Source organism: Narcine bancroftii, chromosome 1 (genome assembly GCF_036971445.1).
Source record: "Narcine bancroftii isolate sNarBan1 chromosome 1, sNarBan1.hap1, whole genome shotgun sequence".
Classification (NCBI taxonomy): Eukaryota; Metazoa; Chordata; class Chondrichthyes; order Torpediniformes; family Narcinidae; genus Narcine; species Narcine bancroftii.
This window is the reverse complement of record NC_091469.1, coordinates 207,004,014-207,031,649: the sequence shown is the minus strand read 5'-3', so window position 1 is coordinate 207,031,649 and position 27,636 is coordinate 207,004,014. Positions and strand designations below refer to the sequence as shown.

Below are 27,636 nucleotides of genomic sequence, written 5' to 3'. Positions count from 1 at the left end.
CAACTGCCTGAAACCAGCCCATATAGACATTAGCCAGCCAGTCGAGACTCAGCCCTTGCGACGCAGAGGTAGGCCACCCTAAGCGGGAAAAGATATTCCCATAGCTGGTTCTGGGAACGTGAATCGAGTCAGTACCCGGCTCACAAAATGGCCGGCGAGCATGGCGATTGCAAGGCCCACGCAGGGACCAATGGCTGTCATCCCATGTGACCTCCTGCACAATGGAAAACAATGGGCACTGGCGGGAACGCCGGCCAGTTGGAGGCCGGCAGTGCGATGATGTAAGTCCTGTCGTCAGAAGCAGGGAGTGAACATAAACAGCTGGCAGAGTAATAAATCAGTCTTTGACCTTGACTCAACTGTGTGTGTGTCGTTCTTACTCCACACTCCGCGTAGCGTGCACGCTCAATCTACATTTTATAAAATGTTCACTTATTTTTTTACTTGATTTACAGCAACTGAATGAAAATTGTTGAAGCATTTAAATAAATACTGGAACATAATAAATTAAGAATTGCCTAAAAGAGAATAATGTAACATTCCAGTTTTCTACATTACACAAATTTATATCAATAACCTCAAAACCCTTATCAATAACTCAATATATCAAATGGTCTCTGACCTTAGGCTGCCCAACAATGGGGAGGCAGATTCAAGTAGACCCAAACCAGACAGGATAGCCCTGCGATTGTCAATGTGAAGCCCAGCAGTGGGGCAGAGCAGAAGGTGTTGTGGTGTCAGTCACCCAGAGGACCCCAGACTGACAAGAGGCCTGCATAAATTTGGCACCTGTTTCAGAGCAAATGTCTGAACAATTCCCTATTGGAGTGACTGCAACAGCCACAGGATCCCAACCTTTCTGTTTAAAGGAGATCCTGCGGATGCTGGAATCTGGAGCATCCCACACATGCTTCTTGACCCATTGAGTTCCTCCAGCATATTGCTGTTTGCTCCATTGCCTAAAGATACACTGGAATTCATTGTCTGCTGTCATGAACAAAAATTACTGCTCTTGAGAGCCTCAGTTGCTGGAACAAAACTCATGCATACAGAATACAGTGGCTGTTCCCTTTTAGAATAACGACAAGGTTATTTACTCAAAAATGTTTAAAGTTTACCATTTTTCTAACTTGTTGATTCTTTTTGACTTACATCAGGAGATCAATGGTTGGTATTACTTGCTAGGAGAAGACCTGGGAAGGACAAAGCACTTGAAGGTAGCATCACGTCGTCTGAAACCTATCCGAGGTATGGATTATAGAACAGAACACTATAGCATATTACAGGCCTTTCTTTGTCCGTCGACGTTGTGCGGATCCTTATATTCCTTAAAAAGTACTAAACTCTCCCTACTCTGTAACCCTATATTTTTCGTACATCCATGTGCCTATCTAAGGGTCTCTTAAATGCCCCCAGTGCACCATCATATGTGGCAAGGCATTCTAGGTACCCACAACTCTCTGTATATAAAAAAAACTTATCCCTGATGTCTCCCTTAAACTTCCCTCCCTCAACTTTGTACGTATCCTCTGGTGTTTGCTTTTCCCGCCCTGGATAACAGGTGCTGGCTGTCTATCCTATCATAATCTTGTAGACCTCTATCAAGTCTCCTCTCATCCTTCTACACTCCAAAGAGAAAAGTCCCAGCTCTGCTAACCTTGCCTCATAAGGCTTATTTTCCAATCCAGGCAACATCTTTGTAAATCTCTTCTGCATCCTCTCCACTTACATCCTATAATGAGGTGACCAGAACTGAACACAATATTCTGTGTGGTGTTACCAGAGATTTGTAGAGTTGCACATCATCTCTCTACTCCTGAATTCAATCCCCCTATTGCTGAAGCTCAGCATCCGAAAGGCCTTCTTAACTATCCTCTCAACCTGTGCAGCGACCTTGAGGGATGTATGGATTCAAACCCCGAAGTCCCTCTGTTCATCCACACTTTAGATAACTGACCATTAACCCTGTACTCAGCCTTCTGGTTTGTCCTTCCCAAATGCATCAACTCACACTTATCTGGATTGAACTGCATCTGCCACTTTTCTGCCCAACTCTGCATCCTTCAACTCCAGTCACAACTCTTCCAGTCTTTGTGCCATCAACAAACTTACCGAATTCCTGGATTATGGTACAGTTCTTGCTGGTTCTCAATGTCATGTGTGAAGTATTGTTGTTACAGTGCCATTTACCCTTAAAAAAAGGTTTTTTTTTCTATAAAACAATGTCCTTCACAGCAAGTAATGGATGGCATATGATATTGTGCAGAGCTGATTTACTAAGTAATCTGATGATCAAGAATTGGTAAATCTAAGAGAGTGGTATTGAAAATCAAGTCAAGAATCTTTGCATTTTATGATGAAATGTCGTGCATTTTATATAGTGACAATATTTTGCACAGATTTGTACAGAGGTAGATGCATCATGAGTAAACAGTCCAGAATTAATACGCTACAGATACTGGAATTTGGAACAAAAAATACAATCTGTTGGAGGAGCTCAGCAGGTTGAGCAGTATCTGTGGGTGAATGGTCAACATTCTTCATCAAGTCTGTTCCAGACCAAAGCTTTGACAATTCTCTCATAGGATTGAAACACGGAAGACTGCGGACGCTGCGGTTGTAGTAAAAACATAAAAATCCTGCAGGAACTCAGCAGGTCTTTACCAAAGGAGATAAAGATCCATAACTAACATTTCAGACCTGAGTTCTTCTTTAACGTATGAGGAAAAAGAAGGAAGGCTCCTGAACAAAAAGGCTGTGGAAGACGGAAGGGCAGGTGGAGGAACACAGATTAACAGGCAAAAGGAGATAATGTGGTGGAGAGGAAAGGTGAAAATTGATTGGGGAGTGGGTGGCTTTGTAAATGCAGAACTGGAGGAAAGGAGAGCAAGGGAAGGGGTAAGTGAGAGGGAGACAGAGCTAAATGAAAGGAGAAATAGGGAAAAGGGAGAGACCGGAGGTGGGGACAGGGGGAGGGCACAGGGGCTAATGGAAACTGGGAGAAGACAATGTTAATGCCATCTGGTTGGAATATGCCTAGATGGCCTCCAGGGTGTTGTTCCTCCAATTTGCAGGTGGTCTCAGGCAGTGCATGAGACTATAGGCAAACATGTTGGCATGGGAATAGGGCAGGTAATTTAAATGGGTTGCCTCTGAGAGATCTGCACTATTGCAACGCAAAGGTACTTAACAAAGTCATCTCCCAATCTTCAGTCTCTCACCATCATTTGGAAACCAAACAGTCCTTCCTAGTTAAGCAACACAATTTGTGAATCTGCAGGGGTCATCTACTGCATCCAGTGCTGCCATTGTGGTCTCCTCCATATTGGAGAGACTGGACACTGATGGTTGCACCACTGTCTGGTATGCTTGCTTTGGAAAGGAAGAGGTAAACTCCATCAATAACAATATAGACCCTTATGAATATTTATGCACCAAACAATGATGATGAGAAATTTATTAATGAAACATTTTTAAAAATATTTTCAGAGGTATTTTCTAAATTAATAGGAGGAGACTTTAATTTATGCTTGAACCCAGTTTTAGAAAGATCAACTAGAGTAACTCTAAGGGTGAAAGCTGCAAAAGCTACCTTATCATTGAGCAATTTAAATTTAATAGATGCATGGAGAAAAATTCATCTGAGAGAAAATTATTATTCTTTTTTACTCTAATCGACATGACTCTTATTCAAGGGTAGACATTTTTACTATCCGCCCAAATACAGGGCAGGATTATTGAAACTGAATATAAAGCAAGAATATTATCAAATTATTCTTCATTGATATTGGCAATCAGAATGGCAGATAAAGAGAATTTAGTTTATAGATGTGAATGATTCTTCATTGTTGAACAGATTTTTGTGATTTTATTAGAAGACACATTCAAACTTTTTGTGAAATTAGCTTTGCATCCACACCTAAAAAAAATTATTATATGGGAAGCTCTAAAGCTGTATTTAATAGGACAAATTATGTTATACTTCTAAAATGGAAAAAAATAAGAAAGGTGGAACAACTGGAAAATGAGATAACTAATTTAGAAAAAGATCTCCAACAAAAATATTCTGATGAGAAAAAGAAGCATATTAATAAAAATTGGAGTAAAACCTATAGAACAAAAAATGATAAGAATGAAACAGAAATATTATGAGTTAGGTGAAAAGGCACATAAGGTACTTTCTTGGTAGTTGAAGACAGAACAGTTTTCAAGAATGATTAATGCAGTGGAAATGAAGACAAATTCTGTTAGTTATAAATCTCAAGAAATTTATGAAACTTTTAAAATGTTTTATGTCAAGTTATATCAATCAGAATCCCAGGGAAATGTTAATAAAATAGAAGACTTTTTGTCACATATAGCTTTATCAACATTAGATTTAATTGAACAAGCAAAGTTAAATGCTCCCCTTACTTTAAGAGAGGTGAAGGAAGCACTAAGTTCTTTACAAAATAATAAATCTCCTGGAGAAGATGGATTTCCACCTGGATTTTATAAAGCTTTTAAAGATTTAGTTATACCTATGATTTAAATCAGACGTTGCAAATCCATACTCTCCCCAAATCATTTTCAACCATAATAATTACCGTGATACCCAAAAAAGATTGAGATCCATTAAAGCCATCATCTTATAGACCCATATCTTTATTAAATTCAGATTGTAATGTAATTGCTAACATTCACAAGATAAAGGAACAGAAGCAGCTCACTAGGCTCATTGAGACTGTTCTGTGACTCTACACTAAGATGAACTATGCTCACACCTAGTTCCAATTTCCAGTCTTTTCCCCATATCCCTTAATGCACCTACTAATTAGATACTTGTCAATTTCCTGTTTAAATACTCCCAATGATCTGGCCTCCACTGCTTTGTGCGGCAATGAGTTCCACAGATCCACGACCCTCTGTCTAAAGAAATTTTTCCTTCTCTCTGTTTAAATTGGATAACTTCTAATTTTAAGACTATGACCCCCCTCTTGTCCTCAATTTGCCCATCAAGGGAAGCATCTTATCTGCATTCACTCTGTCAAAACCTTTCAATATTTGAAATGTCTCTATGAGATCCCCTCATTCTCCTATACTCCAATGAGTATAACCCAAGAGCTGCCAAACACTCCCCATACAGCAGCCCCTGCATTCCAGGAATCATCCTAGTAAATCTCCTCTGCACCCTCTCCAACAACATTACATCCTTTTAAGATATGGGGCCCAAAACTCCACACAGCACTCCAAATGAGGTCTCACCAGTGCCCCATAGAGCCTCATCAACACCTCCTTAATCTTATACACTATTCCTCTTGAAATTAATGCCAACATAGCATTTGCTTTCTTCACTACCAATCCCAACTGGTCATTAACTTTTAGATTTCCCTGCATGAGGTCGCCCAGTTCCATTTGCATATCCGAGGTTTGAATTTTCTCCCCATCCAAATTGTACTCTGCCTGTTTATTTCCATGGTCAAAATGTAGAGCTGAACACTTCTCAACATTGTACTTCATCTGCCATATTTTTGCCCGGTCTCCCAATCTGTCTGTATCCCTCTGCAATTTTACGGTTTCTTCCACATTTCCTGCTCTGCCACCTATCTTGGAGTCATCCGCAAATTTGGCCACAAAACCATTTATTCCACAATCCAAATCATTAAAATAAATTGTAAACAACAGCGGTCCCAAGACCGACCCCTGCAGAACAACGCTTGTTACAGGGAGCCATCCTGAATGGGATCCCTTAATTTTTCAACCCTTTGCTTTCTGTCTATCTGCCAATTTTCTATCCACTCTAATAGCATCCCTGTAATTACATGGGCCTTCATCTTATTTAGCAGTCTTATCGAAAGCCTTTTGAAAATACAAATATACAACATCCACCTGAGATTTCTTCAAAAAATTCTAATGGGTTGGTCAGGCATGATCTATCCTTTAAAAAAACCATGCTTACTTGGACCTGTCCTGTCATGCATCTCCAGGTATTTCATCACCTCATCCTTGAGGATCGACTCTAATATCTTCCCAACCACCGACGTCAGTTTAATAGGCCTATAGTTTTCTTTATTCTGTCTCCAACCTTTCTTAAACAGTGGAACCACATTTGCAACCTTCCAATCCCCTGGAATCATGCCAGAGTTTATTGATTTCTGGAAGATCATTGCCAATGGGTCCAAAATCTCCAAAGGCATCTCTTTCAGAGCCCGTGGGTGTACCTCACCCAGTCCAGGAGATTTATCTATCTTTAATCCATTCAATTAATTTACCTAGCACAATTTCTCTAGTAATCTTAACTGTATCCAACTCTACACCCTGAAGCTTCTGTCTGTCAAGGACATTACTCATGTCATCCACAGTGAATACAGATGTAAAATATTGATTTAATTCTTCTGCCATATCTTTGTAACCTATTATAATTTCCACAGAATCGTTTTCTATCAGTCTTATGTCAACACGTGTCTCTCTTTCATTCTTTATAATTTAAAAAAAACACTTAGCATCTTTTTTTATTTACTGTTTGTCAGTCTCCTTTCGTAACTCATCTTTTCTTTCCTTATGACTTTCTTTATTTCTTTCTGTAAGTTTTTAAAGGAATTTCAATCCTTTGATTTCCCACTAGTTTTATCTTCCTTATATGCCCCCCCCCCCTACCTTGCTTTTATCTTGGCCTTCACTTCTTTTGTTAGCCACATTAGTGTTATCTTTCCTTTGACTAATTTCCTTTTCCTTGGAATATATCTATCCTGCATGCCTTTTATTACTTGCAAAAATATCTTCCAATCCTGCTCTGTTCCTCTGACTAGTTTGCCTTTCCTATCGACTTGAGCCAGTTCTTTCCTCATATCACCATAATTTCCTTTATTCTACTGAAAAATGGATACACCCGATAACATTTTTTCCCCTTTCATATTTGAAAGTAAATTCGACCATGTTATAATCACTGTTTCCTAGAGATTCTAAGATCTTTAACTCCCTAATGACATCAGGTTCATTGCACATGACCCAATCCAGGACTGTGGATCCCCTGGTGGCTTCGCAACAAGCTGTTCAAAAAAGCCATCTCTAAGGTTCTCTATAAACTCTCTCTCCTGGGATCCAGTAATTTCCTGTCCTTCTGTTGTTCGGGTCCATGTGGGTCCCACAGGTTAAGAACCAGACCAAAGTGCAGGTACAAAGCACACATTTATTTTAGAGATGGAAATGAGACAACAGGGTCAATTCTACACACACACAATACGCAGAGGGTAAAAGTATGCTTCAGATGATGAGGGAGAAACTGACAGAAACTGGGGAATTACAAGAGTATACACAATCAACAATCAGATCAAGGTGATATTGCGTGCCCCCACTCCTTGACCAGTACAGACACGGCTCTTGCTACCAAGCCTCGAGACTTACCCCAACCTAATATGAAAGGTGTTACTTACATGCCACAAAGAGTCCAAAGAGGCAGGACAAAGAAACACATGGTCCTTTATAGATCTGGGGGAAAATCAGGCAGGCCAATCGTAAGAGTCATTGTGGACCCAGTTGGTTGCTATGGCCAATGACTCAAAGCCAAGTGCAGGGGCTCAGCAGGGATGAACTTAGATGATTCACCTGGGCCAATTGGGTGAAGGTCAGGGCTGTGTCTTGGCAGGCTGCCTGGACTACAGCACCTAGTGATTTAGGTGGGCCAATCGTAAGGGTCGCCTTGATGGCTTGGGGTGAGTCTTTGACCTTGATTGGCAGGTAGTGTGTCCTCCAAACAGGAACAGAGCAGTGTCACCTGGTGGTGAATGCTGTCTCTCCATTACATCTTCCCAATCCCCTGTCATGTTAAAATCCCCCACAATTATTTTGATATTATCTTTGCAACATGCCCTTTGTATTTCCAGCTGTAACTCTTAGTCCACCTCCTGGCTGCTGTCTGAGTGCCTTTTACCCTTGGCATTTCTTAATTAAACCTTTACTGATTTTACCGCTTTAGACCCTATGCCCCATCTTTCTATTGATTTAATGTCATTTCTTTCCATCAGAGTCACCCCTCCACCTTTACCCTCCTGCCTATTTTTCCTATAGACTGTGTTATCCTTGGATATTGAACTCCCAATCACATGCCTCATTGAGCCATGTTTCAGTAATGGCCACAAATAGATTAACAAAATATTTTCCTAAATTGATAAATATGGATCAAATGGGTTTTGTGAAAAAGAGATAGTCAGCTGATAATATAAATAGATTATTGAGTATAATTCATTTAGCACAAAAATAGGTGTTGCAATATCACTAGATGCAGAAAAAGACATATGATAGATTAGAATTGGATTTTTTAATTTAAAGTATTGGAAAAATTTGTAGTTGGACAAATTTTTATAAATTGGATGAGAGCTTTGTATAATGAACCTAATGCCAATGTGGTAACAAATGGTCAAATCTCTGCCCCATTTTGATTAATAAGATCAAGTAGACAAGGATGTCCATTGTCACCAGTGTTGTTTTAGCAATAGAGCCCATAGCAGTAGCAATTCATAGAGATCCAGATAATAAGGGTTGTAGGCACATAAGATTAACTCATTTGCTGAAGATGCGCTGATATATCTGACAGAATTAGAAAATTCATTACAAAAGCTACATTTAATGTTAGAAGAATATGGTACATTTTCAGTTTATAAAATAAATTGGGACAAAAGTGAAATTATGCCTCTTTCCAAAGATGATTATACTATTTGCCAAAAAAACTCTCAGTTTAAATGGCTGATAAATGGGATAAAATATTTAGGAATTTGTACGGATAATAAATTACATAGTGTATATAAATTGAATTATTTGCTATTACTTAAAAAAAGTTGAAGAGGGTTTAAATAGATAGACAATATTGCCTATAACAAGTAGGAATAGATAATTGTATAAAAATGAATATATTTCCCAGAATACATTATCTTTCTCAGTCATTACCTATAGTAATACTGTTATGAGCCCAGAGGTCCCCAAAGCCCAGCAGCAATAGATATTCACCAAGACCAATGGTTACTTAAACAAAAGTTGCTTTTAATTATCTTTAAACATGAAAACAGAATCACACTTTAACTTTTCATTATTAACTTAACTAACCTAACTTAACCCCTTTCTAATTCTAAGCTCATGTGTATGTAATGTGTGTGTAAGTTCAGAAAAGTTCTTTGGTTCACAGTCCAAATCTCACTTCTCATTCCTCCAAGTTCACTGGTTGCAGGCAATTCTTATACAGAATTTAATATTTGTGAAGTTCGCCAGGCTTTGGTGCTAGCAAGGTAAATGGTTACTGCTCAGGAAGATTCTTGTCGGTTTTCAGAGAGATATTTGTTGTTCGCTGTACACCCACAACTGATTCCTTTTAATCAGCCACTTTAGTGTCTTGCCGAAGAAACTTGCCCCATCAGGGTTCTCCCATGATGATAATCTTTCTTTCAGGTCACCACAGAGTACCTTTTAGTTTCTCTTATTTCAAGTAAAACATTAGGCAACAAGTCCTCTCCTCTTGCATGAACCAAAAGGGCTTTGACCAGGCTGAACTAACCAGTCACAACCTGTCTTCCACAAGTTGCCAGCTTGTCCTGTTCCAGTCCCAGCTGCTGTTGCTGACTGTAAAACTGCAGAACTAAATTCTCTCTCTCTCTCTCTCTCTCTCTCTCTTTCTCTCTCTCTCTCTCTCTCACACACACACACACACACACACACACACACACACACACACACACACACACACACACACACACAGAGAAAAAGCCTGTTTGACTCTCGCTGCTTAAAAAACCACATGACCCTCATAGATTTAAAATTTTGCTTGATCCTATAATATTTCTATTGGGTTATATTGAGTTTGGAATTAAAGTTAGATAAGTTCCCTTCCAGACAGCCTGCGGCTCCAATGAGTTCTTTCATCTCTTGTCTTTTTGTAAACAACAATCATTAGTGAAGTCTCTAGAACACTCTCCAAAGCTTTTGCAAAGGCTCTTGGCACTGGACTGTATATGAGATATATGGGATTGAATTTGTAGTAATTTTCCCCCCCACACTTGTTGGGGTTGCACTAAACCACAGCAAAAGTTGAAGGTTGTTATGTAAATTGATCTCTTCTATTCTCTTTCTTCTTTCTTTTGGGGTAGCTTTTTGGGTGGGTTAGGGGTGGGGGTGGGGGATTATATGGGATAAAATATTATGTATGCATTTTTATTGTGTGACTTAGTTTGATTGACAAATAAAATTTGCAAAAAAAAATCATATTTGGTCTCATAAAGGGATCAGATATATTGAAGACTGTTATGAGCAAGGGCAATTGATGTTATTTGAACAGCTTAAGAATAAAAATGGTATTCTTAATAATACAATGTTTTGCTATTTTCATATTAGAGCATATTTAAGTGATAAGCTTGGTCCAACAATATATTTACCAAAGTACAGTGATATAGAGACTTAATACGAAAGGGAAATACAGAGAGGGGGTGGCCATTGCTAAGGAGCAGAGCAGACATGTTTTGAAAGAGCTCTCCACAAAAAGTATTAAACAGATGATTAGAAAGCTCAAACCAGAATTTTAGCATCAAAAATGGATAAAACTAGTGCCAATCAACCAAGGTAACCAAAAGCAAAAACTGAAGAAGCAACAACTCAGCCAGGAACATTGAATGGAAGCACAAAGAGGAGCGATTCAGGAGAGGCCTTGGGACAAGATGGACATTTTATGCACTCATTTTATAAGTGTGGAATCGGTAAAATGAGAGACATAGTGGAAAAGGAACGCAAATCACAGAAGTCGTGGAAGACTTAATGGAATGAATGATTCATTCGGAGGCTGAGCTGGACAAAACAAACGACAGGTTAAAAGCACTGAAAGAAAAAGTAAAAGCATGGGACACAGGAAAAAGGACTGATGGACAAGATTGATCATATGGAAAATTTCAGCAGACATAACAATGTAAGAATCATTGGACTGAGAGAAGGAATAGAGGGAAAAGAGGCAGTGAGTTTCTTTGAAACATGGATCCCACAAATACTGGGACAAAATAAGTTAAATGCAAAGCTGCAAATTGAAAGGAGTCACCGGACCCTCGGACCCAGAAGAATTGGCGAACAGTGACCACGACCAGTCCTGGTAAGAATTTGAAGTTACCGGGAGAGAGTTGCAATCTTGGGAGCAGTTTTCAAATAATCAAAAAATAATAATGGTGGATAATCCAAAAGTAATGTTTATCCAGGACTTTAGCCCTGCCTTGGCCAAACAAAGAAAGGAATTTGACAAGGTAAAGAAACAAATGCAATCCAAAAATTTTAAATACTCAATGATTTAGACAGACTAGACGCAGGTAGGCTGTTTCCAATGCTGGGAAAAACCAGAACCAGGGGTCACAGTTTAAGGATAAGGGGAAAGTTTTTTAGTACTAAGATGAGGAAACATTTCTTCTCTCAGAGGGTGGTGGATCTGTGGAATTCTTTGCCACAGGAAGTAGTTGAGGCTGGTTCCTTGTCAATATTTAAGAGTATGTTAGATTTGGCCCTTGTGGCTAAGGGGATAAACGGGTATGGGGAGAAGGCAGAAACCAGGTACTAATCAGCCATGATCATATTGAATGGTGGTGTAGGGTTGAAGGGCCAAGTGGCCTACACCTGTACCTATTTTTCTATGTTTCACTTTACCCAGCAACATTGAGACTGGATGTCTCAGAATGTAATCAAAAAATTTTCAGGAATAAAGAAGTGGAAGAATTTTTAAGAAAGTTATAAAAAGATTAAAGTCATCAGCTGAAAGGGCTGAAAAGACCATTTCAAAACAGGACTAACTGAAAGTCATAGCTTTTTATTTATATTAGTAGTACTGAATTGTTTTGTTTTCACTGTTAAAAGAAAAACAATGGAGAGCTCTGAAAAGATAGAAAGGTGGTAAAGAATGAAGCAGGTTGGAACCCTGATTTGGGGGGTGGTGGTAGGGGGGGGGGGGGGAGATGGAACTGGGAGAGGAGAGTTTCTAAAAGATGGTGCTAAAGGGAGGGTTTCTTCTTCTTCGGAAGAATCCATAGGCTTTTTTCGCGGGCTTTGGGATACTATTGTCAACGTCACTGTCAGAGCTAGGGATTTGTTTGTGTTTCTTAAAGGGGAAATGCATGTGTTGGAAATGTCTGTTAAATGGGAAATGTTATGACAGTATTTTAAAAATTGGAAATATTTTATTGTTATACAATATCTCTTTGAAAAATGGTATGGATAAAACACTAAAGTTTATTAGTCTTAATATTAATAGGATAAATGGGGAGGTGAAGAGGAAGAGGGTCTTGGTATACAAAGAAATTAAAAGTGGATATAATCTTTATGCAGGAAACACATCTTACTAAATTGGAACATGATAAATTAAAAAGAGTATGGGTGAGACAAATAATCTTCATTTGGTTCAAAGGCAAGAAGGGTGGTGATTCTAATTAATAAAAATACACCAGTGTTAATAGAAAATACTTTAATTGATCAAGCCAGAAAGTATGTAATGGCACAAGGTAAAATTTATGGAGAAGCCTGGACATTCATGAAAATTTATGCTCCAAATTATGATGATGAAACCCTTATGAAGGATATCTTCTTAAATACAGAAGAGGGAAGACAAAATATATTGGTTGAAGGAGATTTTAATTTTTGCTTTGACCCAATACCAGATAAATTGACAAGAACAATAACGAGGGCAAAAGCAGCAAAAACCACAATTTCATACATGAAAGATCTAAACCTTATCGATGTATGGAGACAATTAAATCCCACAGAGAGAGACTACTCTTTTCACTCAAGGGTGCACGGTTTACATAGAAGGATTGACTTATTTTTAATGATTGCACAGTTAAAAAGTGGAGTGATAGAAACCTCGCTAGATATTCTGTTTTTATCAGACCATTCTCTATTAATATCAACTATAGCAACAATGGAAAAGCAAGAGAATGCATACAGATGGTGCCTTAATACTACATTGCTTAAAAGAACATACTTATGTGAATTTATAAAGTCAGATAAAAATATTTTGTGAAACAAATCTGCCATCTACCAGTATTAGTTTTCTGATATGGGACATGCTCAAAGCATATTTAAGGGTCAAATTATATCTTATACAAAGAATCTTAAGAGGGAACATGGCAGAAATAAACAGTTTGGAGAAAGATATTAAACAATTATAAAAAAAATTAAAGAACAGAAGAATGCAGATTACTGGAGAATAAAAAGTTAAGATACAATGCAACACAAACATGTAGGTCGGGAAAAGCTATATTAAAAAACTAAACAACAATACTGAGTTGGGTGAATGGGCATATAAAGATTTAGCATGGCAGATTAAAACAGAGGAGTCATCAAGAATGATAAATGCTATAAAAACAGAAACAGGCCCTCTAGTATATAAGCAAAAAGAAATTAATTACATTTTAAGCAATATTACACAATTATACAAATCAGAGAGATGAGAATGAAATGTAAGAATTTTTGTTGTAAATCGAATTTACAATGTCAGAAGAAAGAGATGATAGAATTAGATATTCCCTTCACAAGGGAAGAAATTGAAAAAGGCTCTGGGCACCCTACAGGCTAATAAATCACTGGGGGAGGATGGATTTCCACCTGAGTTTTATAGACAATTCAAATAATTATTAATGTCCCTTTTGATGAATGTCCTGGACCAAGCTGTGGAAACATGGACCCTCCCAGAGTCATACTCAATTGTGATTATTGCAGTGTTACCAAAAAAGAGACTATATGACTAATACAATAAGCAATAAAACAATATAGACTGGAACAATATTTTTTTGCATCAGTCATACCTCATGCCACAAAAATTAAATACATTTACATCTGATTTATCAGATCATTGTTTTAGATGTGGCAAAGAGGTGGGAACTCTTGCATTCAACATGGTCTTGTGATAAAGTAAGACCCTTCTGGCTGGAATTAGGAAATATTTTTTATTAGGTAGCATTTTAGGGATAAGACCTCAATTGAATTGAGCAGTAGCCAGAAAATGTATTGCATTTGCTTGGAAATCTGATTCACACCTGAACTTGGAACGATGGAGTGGGGAAATGCACAGTTTTGTTCCCCTCAAGAGAATTATATATAACAAAGAAAAAATTATATATTTTTACTAATTTGGCACCTGTATCTGCAAAAAAGAGGACAAATTTTAATTTTTTAATAGTTTTCTTCATTCTTCTTAGCCTTTAAGACCTGCATGGAATCCCATTAATAATGAAATAGATATGAATTTTAGATTAGATGAATTTTAAGCAGTCCATTCTTATTTTTATTTATTTCTTTCTTCTATTCTAACACTTAACTATCTATTTTATTTTCTTTCTTTTCATCTTTTCTTGGGACTGTAGGCTGTGGGAGGAGGGGAGTGTTGGGGTATTATCATGGATTTGATATTCAATATATTATTACATCTGTATTTTGAAATATATTTGAATGCATGTATGGTTTAAATTTTTAAATAAATATTAAAAAAAGAGAATTCGGGCAGAAGTTGGCAATCCTGTGATATTTATCTCAGAGTCCAATGTCAGAACATCCTTCAAGAGGGTAAACCCTTGCAAGACGCCGGGCTCTGATGGTCTACCTGGCAAGGTACTGAAATTTTGTCCCAATGATTTGCTGGAGTGTTCACAGATATTTTCAACTCTCATTGCTGCATGTCAAAGGTTCACATCTACCTCGGAAGGGCATTAATCATCCCAGAGCCCAAGGAGCAGAGGGATCTGCCTCAATGACTATCACCCAGTAGCATTCATATCTACTGTAATGAAATGCTTTGAGAGGTTGGTTATGGCCAGTATTAACTCAGACCCAAAAAAGGATCGGGACCCACTATCGCTCCATAGCAGTTGCAATCTCACTTGCTCTCCACTCAGCCCTGGATCACCTGGACAACAGGAACACCTACATCAAGTTGCTTTTCATTGATTAGATCTCAGTTCTCTACATCATCATCCCCTCAGTATTGGTCAGTGAACTTCAAAACCTAGGCCTCTGCACCTCCTTCCACAACTGGATCCTTGACCACGTCAGTGCAGATCAGTAACTACATCTCCTCTGGACTGATAATCCAGACCTTGAGGATGTTTGCTGAGTCCCTTGCTCTACTCTCTCTCTCCCCATGACTGTGTGACTAGACATACTCAATGCCATCTCCAAATGTGCTGATTATACCACAGTGGTCAGCAGAATCACAGACTGGAATGAGGAAGTATACAGGACAGAGATTTATCAGCTAGTTGAGTGGTATCACAACAACAACCTTGCCCTCAACATTAGCAAAACTAAGGAATTCATTGTGGACTTTAGGAAGGGAAATCAGAGCACAAAGCAGTTCTCATTGAGGGATTAGCAGTGGAGAGGGTAAAGAGCTTCAAATTCCTGGTGTCAACATCTCTGAAGATCTATTACAGGGCCATCATGTCAATGCTAATCATGAAGAAGACTCACCAGTGGCTATATTTCGTTAGGATTTTGCGGAGATTTGGTACAGTTACGAGCCCAAAGGACCCCAAAACCCAATGCAATAGGCATTCACCAAGACAAGTAGTTTTTAAATCAAAAGTTATTTTTAATCAACTTTAAACATGAAAACAGAACTTATCTCTATACTTAACTAACCCAAATTAATCCCCTTCTAATTCTAAGCTCACGTGTATGTAATGTGTGTGTGTAAATTTAAGAAAGGTTCTTTGGTTCACAGTTCAATCTCACTTCTCCTTCTTCCAAGTTCTCTGGATGCAGGCAATTCTTATATTGTGCACAGAAAGTTCACCGGCTTTGATGCTTGAAAGGTAAATGTTTACCGCTCAGGAAGTTTCTTGTAGGGTTTGTAGAGAGAGATTTGTTGTTCCAGGATTTCCACAACTGAGGTACCACCATTAGTCACCACAATGTCTCGCTGATGAAACTTGCCCCATCAAGGTTCTCCAGATGGTAATCTCTTTCTTCAGGCTACCACAGAGTTCCTTTCTGTTCCACTTATTCCAAGAGAAACATCAGACGGATAGCACTTCCAGCTATCTACTGCTCTGGAACTTTCTGTTTCCCACCAGCTCTTCCTGGCTTATTTCAGCAGTTTCAGTAGGGCTTCTGTTCTCTCCTCTCTCTCTCTCTCCAACTGCCAGAAAACTCAAGTGACTCTCTCACTTGCAAAGCCCCCCCCCCCCCCACCTTTTTCAGCAAAGAACAGGAGTTCTTCTCCTTGGTCAAGATGTTGTCTTAGATAAACAAAACCCAGGAGTGACCTTTCTGTGAGCACACTGTAAGTACTTTTTAACAGCCAGTTTGTCTCCTACAAACAATGTTCTTTCATTTCATGACATCATTTCAATTAGCACCTACTTGTAAAATGTGCATCACATTCTCCAGAGATCCTGCAATGTTACTGAATATGAATTCTTCAGTCTTTCAAATAAGATCTGTTTTAAAATGTGTGTACGTATGTAACACACTAATCTTATCGAATTCTCCCAAATATTTATCCATTACAGAACATCACCAAGGACTTACAAATTTCTACAGGTGTACCGTGGAGAGCATTCTTACTATCTGATATGGAAGTGCAGGACAGTAAAAAAACTATGGAGTTGGAAACTCAGTCCGTGGCATCATGGTCATCAGTCTTCACTCTATTAAGGACAGCTTTGGGTCTTAAAAAAGCAGTCTCTATCATCAAGAGCTCTCACTACCCAGACCATGCCCTTTTCTCACCTCTACCATCAGGAAGAGGGTCCAGGAGCTTGAAGACGCACACCTCGTCAGATTTCGAAACGGACAATGAACCACCTCACTTTTTTCCCTGTTCACATTAATTATTTATTTTTAAATATTGTATTTACAGATCCAAAATTGATTGCAAATTTGCACCTGTAATATACAATTACTGCTGCAGAAGATCCGCACATTTAGTGACACATGTTCACTAAATGAATCACTAAATGTGATTCTGATTCTGTCCTATCCATGTCCGATTATCACCTTTTGTCTGTAGGCTTGTGCTCCTCCCCCTGTGGCCTTTCTTCCCTTCTCCCCCAGCCCTTGTATTCAGATGCCTGCCTGCTTGAGCTCATACCTTAAAGAAGGGCTCAGGCCCAAAATGTTGCTTATATATCTTTACCTCATATGGATGCTGCGGGAGCTGCTGAGTTCCTCTAGATTTGTATGTTCTTATTACTATTCTCCCACATTTGCTCGACCCGCTGGGTACCTCCTGCAGGTTCCTGCTCCCATGCTGACATGTCTATCCATTATCTCATGTATTGTCAAAACAAGACCATCTGTAAATTTGAGAAGCAACACCTAATATTCCACCTGGGCGCTCTCCTACCGGATGGCATTAACATCAGCCGCTTTCAGGAGGCCAGAATACCCCAATGTAAAGCTGCCCAAAATACCCGAATGTGGCTGTTGAGAGGCCACCTGAAAGCAGAGAACCCTGACCCGAGGATTACTTACCTAACCCTCCTCAGGTAGGTGTATTCTTCGCTTCCAAGCACTCCCCCAAGGCACCTGAAAGCCGGCAGGACTACGGCCACAGTCAACAGGAGCCAGTGTTTGCTCTGCGGCGCCTCTCCCCACTGCGGACCTTTCAGGTGCCAGACCAGTGCCTTCATCGCTGCCACCTGAATGTTGCTTCGCACACACCTGCAGCCAGCTCCAGAGCCGCATTCTCCCAGCTATTTCACCTGAAAGCAGCTATTGACTTCTCAGGTTTCTACGAGCCTGCTCCCTGTTCTCCCTCTCTTCCCATTCCCTCCGTCTTCTTTCCTCCAGCTCTTTACCCCTTTCGATCTCCATTCACAGAGCCTTCCCCTCCCCCCCTTTGTTTTCTGTGGTGCCATCCCTCCCTTATCCACCTATTACCTCCTGCCTGTGGGTCAGTGCTCTTCCGCCCACCCTCCCCCAACCATTTGGTTCAGGCGCTTGCCGACATTTTGCTCATACTTTGAGGAAGGGCACAAGGCCAAAACATTGGTGATGTATCTTTATCTTTGCTACATAAAGGACACTGTTTGACCTGCTGAGTTTCCCCAGCTTTGTGTTTTTATTTTAACCGCGATGTCTGAAGACTTTAATGTTTTACTCCTCCAGCAGATTGTTTGCAATTGATACGTTGATGCTTACTTACAGAGAGTTCTTTGCTTTTCCTGTTAAGAGTGATTTCAGTACATCAGTATCTCAGCTGCCTGTTAGCCACACACTCCCCTTCTCACTTGACTGGAAATTTTGGTGTAGCAGATGAGCCTCATGAAGGCAAGATCAAAGCGGATGGCCAAAGAGAGGTGGAGATTGAGACATGCTGACAAGTGAACCCTAGTCCAATGTTTTGAAGTGATTTTTTCAAAGATAATGCTGTGTTGTAAGCGGCCTCTTACCTCGAAGGTAGATCAGGCCGTTTTGCAAGTTAAAAATTAGGTTCCAGTTCCACCTCCATTATCCTCTGCAGGATGGATGTTGCTCTTTTGGAAACTTGCCTGTGCAGTTCCTTCCTTGCTTCATTTTCAAAAGTACAAAGTTGAAAGACCATAGCTAATTCTGGTAACTCGTACTGAATGGTTTTATTTAATCATGTATCATTTCCTCAATTCTTGCAGTGTTTGACCACATTCTCTGTGTGAATGGTCTTTGTTTTCACAGTTGGATGGTTAAAAGCCTGTGGCTTGCAAATTTTTTGCACCATTATTTGAGACCCATTATTGATTCCAGAGAACGGTCACCCAAATGACTAACAGAAAAGATTGGTGTTGCAAAGTATTCATTTTTCTAATTTTTCAGCAGATCTTCTTTTTGTCAATTACTTCTCACAATTGAAAATGAGCAATAAAGTGAAATGGAGCACAAGAAGGGATCACAAAACCCTACTTGCATAAGCTGTGAATAAATCTGAGAATTCAGAGAGTGAAACAGGACAGAAGCAGACTGTTTGGCCCGTTGCACCTGTGCTTGCTTTCCCCTACTCTTCACGCTTCTGGAATTATTTTTCCCTCCAAGTATTTATTTAATTCCCCTTTTAAAGTTCCCATTGAATCTTGCTCTACCTCCTTTGGTATGTGTTGAGAAACGGGTTGAATGATTGTTTGGAGGTGAAGAATAGAAACTTAAGACCGTATTCTCCAATGTTAGACATGTAGGGTTCAAGTCTCTGCCAGTCAGATAAGGAACTCTGTTTCCTGTCTAATAACTACTTAATAATGCATGTCAGGACATTAAGGCTTGATTCCTTGTCCCAGATTCTTATCTTTTAAACTTCCCTTACTTTAAAGTAAGTAGTTTAAAAAAAATAATTTCAATTTACTGTTTCTGGGGTAAGTTGTGTATTTGTATATTCCATCCACTTCACATGATTTCTCCATGTCTCTCAACGGGATTTTTCTGGAGTTGATTCAGCTACATTTTCAAATTGAATGAGGAAATTCTTTCTGGGATTGTAGGCTTCACGTTGAATATACTGAATACATGTAAGTTTTAAGTTTTGAAACGTGAAAGCAATCAACATGAAATAATCACGAAGAGTTGTAATCAAAAGCATTTTGGTATTTGAAAAAATTCATTTTGGATCTGCAGGACAACGCTTTAAGAATGGCCACAATGTTATTGTGTCTTTCAGGTCCTGCCATAAAAAATTGTGTTTTAGAAAATGAGAATCGAGGCGTTGAAGATATGCTGCAACTGAAGGTATACTCTTGGTGAAATAGTGATGTAATTTGTACTTAAGCTTTTGTTAATAAAATCTGTGTATTTCTTATCATTTTGAAGATTTTACTGTGCAGTTATTAATTTTGCCTTGGAAAATATTTCATGGATTAGAAGCTTCAGTGTATAAATGCTTAAAATTTAATATTTGTGCATTGATTTGTTTCGAGAGTCTGTACCTCATTGTTTTGGATGGGAAAGTGACGGGAAACAAAGGATGTTTTGTGACAGAAAGCTGTTCTCATCGCAGGACTCAGCTCCTTGCTTCTTGTAATATAGATTAATGATTTAACTTTGAATATAGGGAGCATGACAAAGAAGTCTGCAGATGATATGGAAATTGGCCTTGAAGACATGGTTATTTGGGCATAAGATTGCATTCTGAATGGTGTGGAGGTTTTTTTCACACTGAGGTTGGGTGAGATAAAAAAAACTAGAGGACAAGGCTTAAGGGTGAAAGGGGAAAAGTTTAAAAGGAACGTTAGATGGAGGGATATGACCCAGGTGCAGGTCAGTGAGACTAACCAGAATAATAGTTTGGCTCAGACTAAAAGGCCAATGGGCCCTATTTCTGTTCTATGGTTGCCTGCATACATGGATCCTTAAAGGTCACAGACCTCACTAGGATAGTTAAACAGGTGTATGGTTTGCTTTCCTTTGTTAGCTGAAGCAAAAACATTACAGGAAGAAGGTTAGACTGGATCTCTATACATTAGTAAAGCCACACCTTGAATACTGCATAAATTCTTGCCACCTCAATGCAGCAAAGATCTAATGAGATGAAGTGAAGGGTGTCTGGATATTGCCAGGACCTGAAACATTGACTGACCATTCCTTTCCATGGTTGCTGTCTGACCCATTAGGTTCCACCAGCTTCTCTTTGTGCCCTTAACCAGGCCAGCTGTAATGTAATGTGATTTCAAACCCTGGCCAGGAATCCTGGGCAAGCATGGCGTCGGCAAGTGCAACGACAATGGGCGCCTCCTGTTGGAGCTCTGCGCAGAACAGCGGCTTGTCATTACAAACACCCTTTTTCAGCAGAGGGACAGCCTTAAGACCACCTGGATGCATCCCCGATCCAAACACTGGCACCTCCTGGACTACATCCTGGTGCGAGAAAGTGACAAACAAGATGTGCTCCACACCAGGGTCATGCCTAGCGCGGAATGCCACACTGACCACCGGCTGGTTCGCTGCAAGCTCAACCTTCACTTCAAACCAAAGCCCAGGAACAATAAAGCCCCCAGAAAGAGGTTCAATGTTGGAAACCTGCAGTCAGACGAAGCGAGAGGAAACTTCCAGGCAAACCTCAAAGCAAAGCTCGACGATGCAACCCGCCTCACGGACCCGTCCCCTGAAACCCTCTGGGATCAGTTGAAGACTACCATACTGCAATCCACTGAAGAGGTACTGGGCTTCTCCTCCAGGAAAAACAAGGACTGGTTTGACGAAAACAGCCAGGAAATCCAGGAGCTGCTGGCAAAGAAGCGAGCTGCCCACCAGGCTCACCTTACAAAGCCGTCCTGTCCAGAGAAGAAACAAGCCTTCCGTCGCGCATGCAGCCATCTTCAGCGCAAACTCCGGGAGATCCAAAATGAGTGGTGGACTAGCCTCGCCAAACGAACCCAGCTCAGCGCGGACATTGGCGACTTCAGGGGTTTCTACGAGGCTCTAAAGGCTGTGTACGGCCCCTCACCCCAAGTCCAAAGCCCGCTGCGCAGCTCAGACGGCAAAGTCCTCCTCAGCGACAAGATCTCCATCCTCAACCGATGGTCAGAACACTTCCAATCTCTTTTCAGTGCCAACCGCTCAGTCCAAGATTCCGCCCTGCTCCAGCTCCCTCAACAGCCCCTAACGCTAGAGCTGGATGAGGTTCCCACCCTGGATGAGACATATAAGGCAATCGAACAACTGAAAAGTGGCAAAGCAGCAGGTATGGATGGAATCCCCCCAGAAGTCTGGAAGGCTGGCGGCAAAACTCTGCATACCAAACTGCATGAGTTTTTCAAGCTTTGTTGGGACCAAGGTAAACTGCCTCAGGATCTTCGTGATGCCACCATCATCACCCTGTACAAAAACAAAGGCGGGAAATCAGACTGCTCAAACTACAGGGGAATCACGTTGCTCTCCATTGCAGGCAAAATCTTCGCTAGGATTCTACTAAATAGAATAATACCTAGTGTCGCCGAGAATATTCTCCCAGAATCACAGTGCGGCTTTCGCGCAAACAGAGGAACTACTGACATGGTCTTTGCCCTCAGACAGCTCCAAGAAAAATGCAGAGAACAAAACAAAGGACTCTACATCACCTTTGTTGACCTCACCAAAGCCTTCGACACCGTGAGCAGGAAAGGGCTTTGGCAAATACTAGAGCGCATCGGATGTCCCCCAAAGTTCCTCAACATGATTATCCAACTGCACGAAAACCAACAAGGTCGGGTCAGATACAGCAATGAGCTCTCTGAACCCTTCTCCATTAACAATGGCGTGAAGCAAGGCTGTGTTCTGGCACCAACCCTCTTTTCAATCTTCTTCAGCATGATGCTGAACCAAGCCATGAAAGACCCCAACAATGAAGACGCTGTTTACATCCGGTACCGCACGGATGGCAGTCTCTTCAATCTGAGGCGCCTGCAAGCTCACACCAAGACACAAGAGAAACTTGTCCGTGAACTACACTTTGCAGACGATGCCGCTTTAGTTGCCCATTCAGAGCCAGCTCTTCAGCGCTTGACGTCCTGCTTTGCGGAAACTGCCAAAATGTTTGGCCTGGAAGTCAGCCTGAAGAAAACTGAGGTCCTCCATCAGCCAGCTCCCCACCATGATTACCAGCCCCCCCACATCTCCATCGGGCACACAAAACTCAAAACGGTCAACCAGTTTACCTATCTCGGCTGCACCATTTCATCAGATGCAAGGATCGACAATGAGATAGACAACAGACTCGCCAAGGCAAATAGCGCCTTTGGAAGACTACACAAAAGAGTCTGGAAAAACAACCAACTGAAAAACCTCACAAAGATAAGCGTATACAGAGCCGTTGTCATACCCACACTCCTGTTCGGCTCCGAATCATGGGTCCTCTACCGGCATCACCTACGACTCCTAGAACGCTTCCACCAGCGTTGTCTCCGCTCCATCCTCAACATCCATTGGAGCGCTTTCATCCCTAGCGTCGAAGTACTCGAGATGGCAGAGGTCGACAGCATCGAGTCCACGCTGCTGAAGATCCAGCTGCGCTGGATGGGTCACGTCTCCAGAATGGAGGACCATCGCCTTCCCAAGATTGTGTTATATGGCGAGCTATCCACTGGCCACCGTGACAGAGGTGCACCAAAGAAAAGGTACAAGGACTGCCTAAAGAAATCTCTTGGTGCCTGCCACATTGACCACCGCCAGTGAGCTGATATCGCCTCAAACCGTGCATCTTGGCGCCTCACAGTTTGGCGGGCAGCAACCTCCTTTGAAGAAGACCGCAGAGCCTACCTCACTGACAAAAGGCAAAGGAGGAAAAACCCAACACCCAACCCCAACCCACCAATTTTCCCCTGCAACCGCTGCAATCGTGTCTGCCTGTCCCGCATCGGACTTGTCAGCCACAAACGAGCCTGCAGCTGACGTGGACTTTTTACCCCCTCCATAAATCTTCGTCCGCGAAGCCAAGCCAAAGAAAAAGAGATAAGTTTTGGAGCTTCAAGGTCAACTGTTAAGATGGTTCAAGATTCCTGTATTGTCCTGTAATAAATAAAAGTTGATAAATTTTGTGTATTATCATAAAGACACACAAAGAGGTGCCACCAGCCCGGCACCCCCACCGAGAAGAGAAAGAGAAGCAAAAGAGAAGCAAATGTTTGTAGATTTGCTTCCTGTGATCCCACAACCTCTGCAGCTGTGAGACCTCCAGTCTGCTTCAGCAGTCAACCTGCCTGCTGTTGAACCGGCTGTCAGGGACCAATACTTTCTGAGCAGCAGAGTGGTGCAAGCGGCGGGACATTTGGTGCTGGTCTCATTGGGATCACTGCAGGTTCTGGGATTGAAAACAAGCTAAAGTTACATGGATTAACCAATTTGCTCTTGGTGGTAAGGGAAGGCCTAATACAGCCCACCTTGTCTTTCCTGACCATCACAGAGAGGCCTTTCAGCCCACTTTATCTGTTCTGACCAAGTTAACGATTCACATATGGTTCTGTGCTATTTGTGTAAATAATGGTCTTAAAATTTTTTTGCATTTTTATTTGAAGAACTTGTGTTTCACCTTGGAGTTGGGAAAATATCACACTGCTTAAAAATTTAAATTGCCCATTTTATGAAAGATGCCCATGTTTTTTAAAAATGATTGTTATGTAATAAGAAATGTTTTTGGTCATGATTTATGTGCAAGACAAAGATGGGAAATAATAAAGTAAACATTGTCGTTGAAAAAGGAAGCTTGATTTAACAGTGTTTACACTTTGTCCCTGTTTAAGGACCAAATTCTCTGGTGTTTTAGATTTTTATAATATTCACATGAAGATTTTTACAGTATTAATCATTATAATTATTGTTTAAACTAATATTGTTGGCAGCCCTTTCCACCAAGTAGTTGACGTGCTATTAGCTTTTCCTTGCCTGAATATGAATTGTATGAAGCAAGTTTGAGTCATAAACAACAAGAAATCAAAACATTTTTTTCCATGCATTAGAATTTGAAATCTTTTAACTGTAAAAGGAGTTCCTTCGATTTAATTCTCTGGGTTTTAATTTGCTATTGTATAAAATATGCTAATTATCAGTGACATTGTTGCAGAATTGATGTCATTGTCACTGCAAGTCAGTGAATGATTTTGCCCTGTGTTAGTAGGAATACTATAATAGACATTTCTCATCAATATTGTAAACACACAACAAGGAGCAGACAACAAAGATTAGGAACAACCAAGGGAATATGAAGCACCTCATAGAAATCAGTTTGACATAGAGTAAGTTTACAGCCAGCGAAATGAAATTTTCAGGAAGCTTTTTGCCTTATCACTCAGACCCGTGCATTTGGAGCCAGGGGTTTGGGAGGTGAAAGGTTGCTTCCTGCGATTCTTCTGAATTTGAGTTCCCATGGGTGGCGTTGCCAACTAAATTACAGCCCTCTTTGAAACTTTTAAACCAGGAACACACGACTTTGGGAAATTTGCTCAGTGTCCAGTCGTTCATTGCACATATGCAGCATTCGCAGAATATGCTTGAGAAAACCAGGTGCCTGAAAGTAGACAGCTCTGCTAACTAGGTAGTTATTGTAGAAAAACAGCAAAGAGCACAGAGGGAGGCCATTCAGCCCAGAGAAAGAAGATTTATTTTCAACAATGCTTCAGGCAATTGGGCAGCAGGTATATCGTTTATCAACAATTTATTGGATGCACATAATCTAAGAAATATTACAGAATTTATTCCATTCATAATGCTCATGAATCGTGAGTGAGTTTGATTGGTATTATGGCTGTTGCTACAATTTAATTTTTTTTTTGTCGAATTGTTTATAGTTAACTAACCATCATATAAATAACAAAACAGAAATAAATTGATCATCTTTCAGAGGTTTAAATTGTGATATTTTAAGTATGCAATTTAGTGTGCTAGAATGTTTTAAAACTCCTAAAGATGCACTGAATATTATCGCCATTATAAACTGCAATATAATGAATATTTGATAACATAAAATATTTTTGTGTGTAATTATGTAAACTAGAGATCATGCCATTAACATGGCAACTAGATTTTTAAGAATTGTGCAGGATAGATTTAAAATCCGAGTGTGTTGGGCAGGAACAGATACTGGCTCTGAGTGTTCTGTTAATTCTGAATACTGTCTCTAGCACTCATCAATGCATGTGAGGTAGGAAGGATCTAAATATTGGCCCTGACCCTTGCCAATGCATGAAAGGCAGGAAGTGTACAGGGTTGGGCTGGTCTAGTCAGAAACTCAGGGACTCCGCTGCTGGAGAGCACCACGGTCCTAGAGGGCTGCTTCTAACAATAATTTCATGTACTTGGTTGCAGAGATAACAAGTACCCAGGTTTAACACGACAAGAGGCACAGACTGATGCAAAGAAATACCACAGACAAACTGTAGACGGGCAAATAAATTGTAAAGGTGTTCAGATAGAGACCCACCCACCTACCCAATCCTTTCCCCAGCCTCTTTCTAATAGATGATTGTAGTTCCAACTCCATTTTGATCATGGAGGAGGAAGATCTTCATTGTTAAAGATTAATGTAGGTTTGTTGCTGAATCCTCTCTCAGTAGGTCCAGCGGATAAACACAAATCAGATAAGGTTAAAAAAAATACATTTATTAGGCACGGAGAAAGAGAGACATTTCCCTGCCTTGTTCCTCCCTTCAGCTCCCAGATAACCCAATCAATGCCCCTTCCAATCCCACGTCCAGCTCTCTGTATACTTTCCTTGCATGCTCTACTGCTTTACTCACCAGACATCTACCCTTCTATTTAAAATAGCTGGGAGCTGCCTCTCTTTCAAATCACGGCTCGATACATTTCCATCTACTCCTTGCTGACTATGGCCATCAATCGGCTCAAACTGGGGACCTCAGCTGTTGGGGTGCATGGAAGTCATCTTATAGAGACTTGGAAGCTCTCCATCAGGTTAAAAGGTAGTGGCAAAATGATCAGAGATACAACTAATGCAAATCTGGAAGGTGCACAATCATTTTGACCTGAAATATTACCTCTGCATCTTTCCACAAATGGTAAAATACTATAGGCCATAAGCTGGGATGCCAGGTGGAATCCTGTTATTTATAAGCAAAGCTGTTCATAGCAACAAAGCAATGGAAAATTAAGTAAATGGTTTAGTTATGCAGTAAATTGTTTTCTGGGATTTTAATGTTAAATTCAGATGATTATAGTTAGTGCTTAATGTAGATGAATTTTAGGAAAAGAATGAAGGTCAAATGATCCAATCTGGATTTCATTAACCCTCAGATGTTAAGGAACAGAAGATGTTCCTTAACTTCTGGCCTGAAAATGAGTATGATCTATTTCCCAGTCAATGTCACCCAAATTATATCTGAAAATTGGAAACAGCCTCTCAGAATGATTGAAAGCAAGAGATAAAGGTTTTAAATTAGCTTTTCCTTTGAAGATTTCCTGAGGCTGTATGCATTTGTTTTCTTGTCTTGTCTCAGGTCACAATCCCACGAGGCGAGGATGGCTTTGGATTCACAATCTGCTGCGATGCTCCCGTTCGTGTACAAGCCGTGGACCCAGGCAAGAAATTCCAAATGTTGCTGATTAATTTGACATCTCCAATCGCTTGCTCACCTGAATAAATTGTGTGGACTCTTATCTAAACGTTGCAACAATATATTTGACTTCTTCCAGTTCAACTGTTATGTTGGTGACTTGACTCCATTGCAAGCCTGCATGTCTTCCTTTCCCACAGCTGTGGTTTCCCTCCACCACATCTGCTGTGGCTCTCAACTCTGTTTGCTTCACTTCCTGCTTTGCTCTTCCTACCCCTCTCTCTTCACACCCACACCTTCCATTCCAGCAGTCTCTACATTACTTTCCAATTCCCCCACCAGGCGCACATTACTTTACCCTCCCCTGTCAGCATCTTAAAGGCACCATTTCTTTCAGGGTATTCTGGAGGCTTCGCACAGTGCAACTGCAGGAGATGCAACAACTTGCCTTTTATCTCATGTTGTTCAGTGTCCCAAAAACACCCACCCTTTGACCCCTCTGCCTTTGGCCTTCTTCATTGCCCTACAATACTCAAAGTGTGCCTGAAGATCATTATTTCATCGTCAGCACACACGTCACAGCCCTCGGGACACAACTCTGTCCAGTGGTTCTAGGTGGTCAGCCATTGTAGCTTTGTTTCTCAAAGTTCAGTAATCCTCATCATTCCTTCTCTCCTGGTGAGGTTTGATTCCACTCATCAGTTCCAAT

At 40.5% G+C, this 27,636-nt stretch overlaps 1 protein-coding gene across 1 annotated transcript in view; it reads left to right on the top strand.

Moving 5' to 3' along the window:
* Positions 1 to 24,934: 24,934 nt before the first annotated feature.
* rgs3a (regulator of G protein signaling 3a) overlaps positions 24,935 to 27,636 on the top strand; it is a 162,029-nt gene continuing 159,327 nt past the window's right edge. The window contains exons 1-2 of the mRNA XM_069889639.1: positions 24,935 to 25,052; positions 26,871 to 26,952. Of these exons, the coding sequence (XP_069745740.1) occupies positions 25,029 to 25,052; positions 26,871 to 26,952 (106 nt within the window). The 5' untranslated portion in view covers positions 24,935 to 25,028. The remainder of the gene's footprint in view (positions 25,053 to 26,870; positions 26,953 to 27,636) is intronic.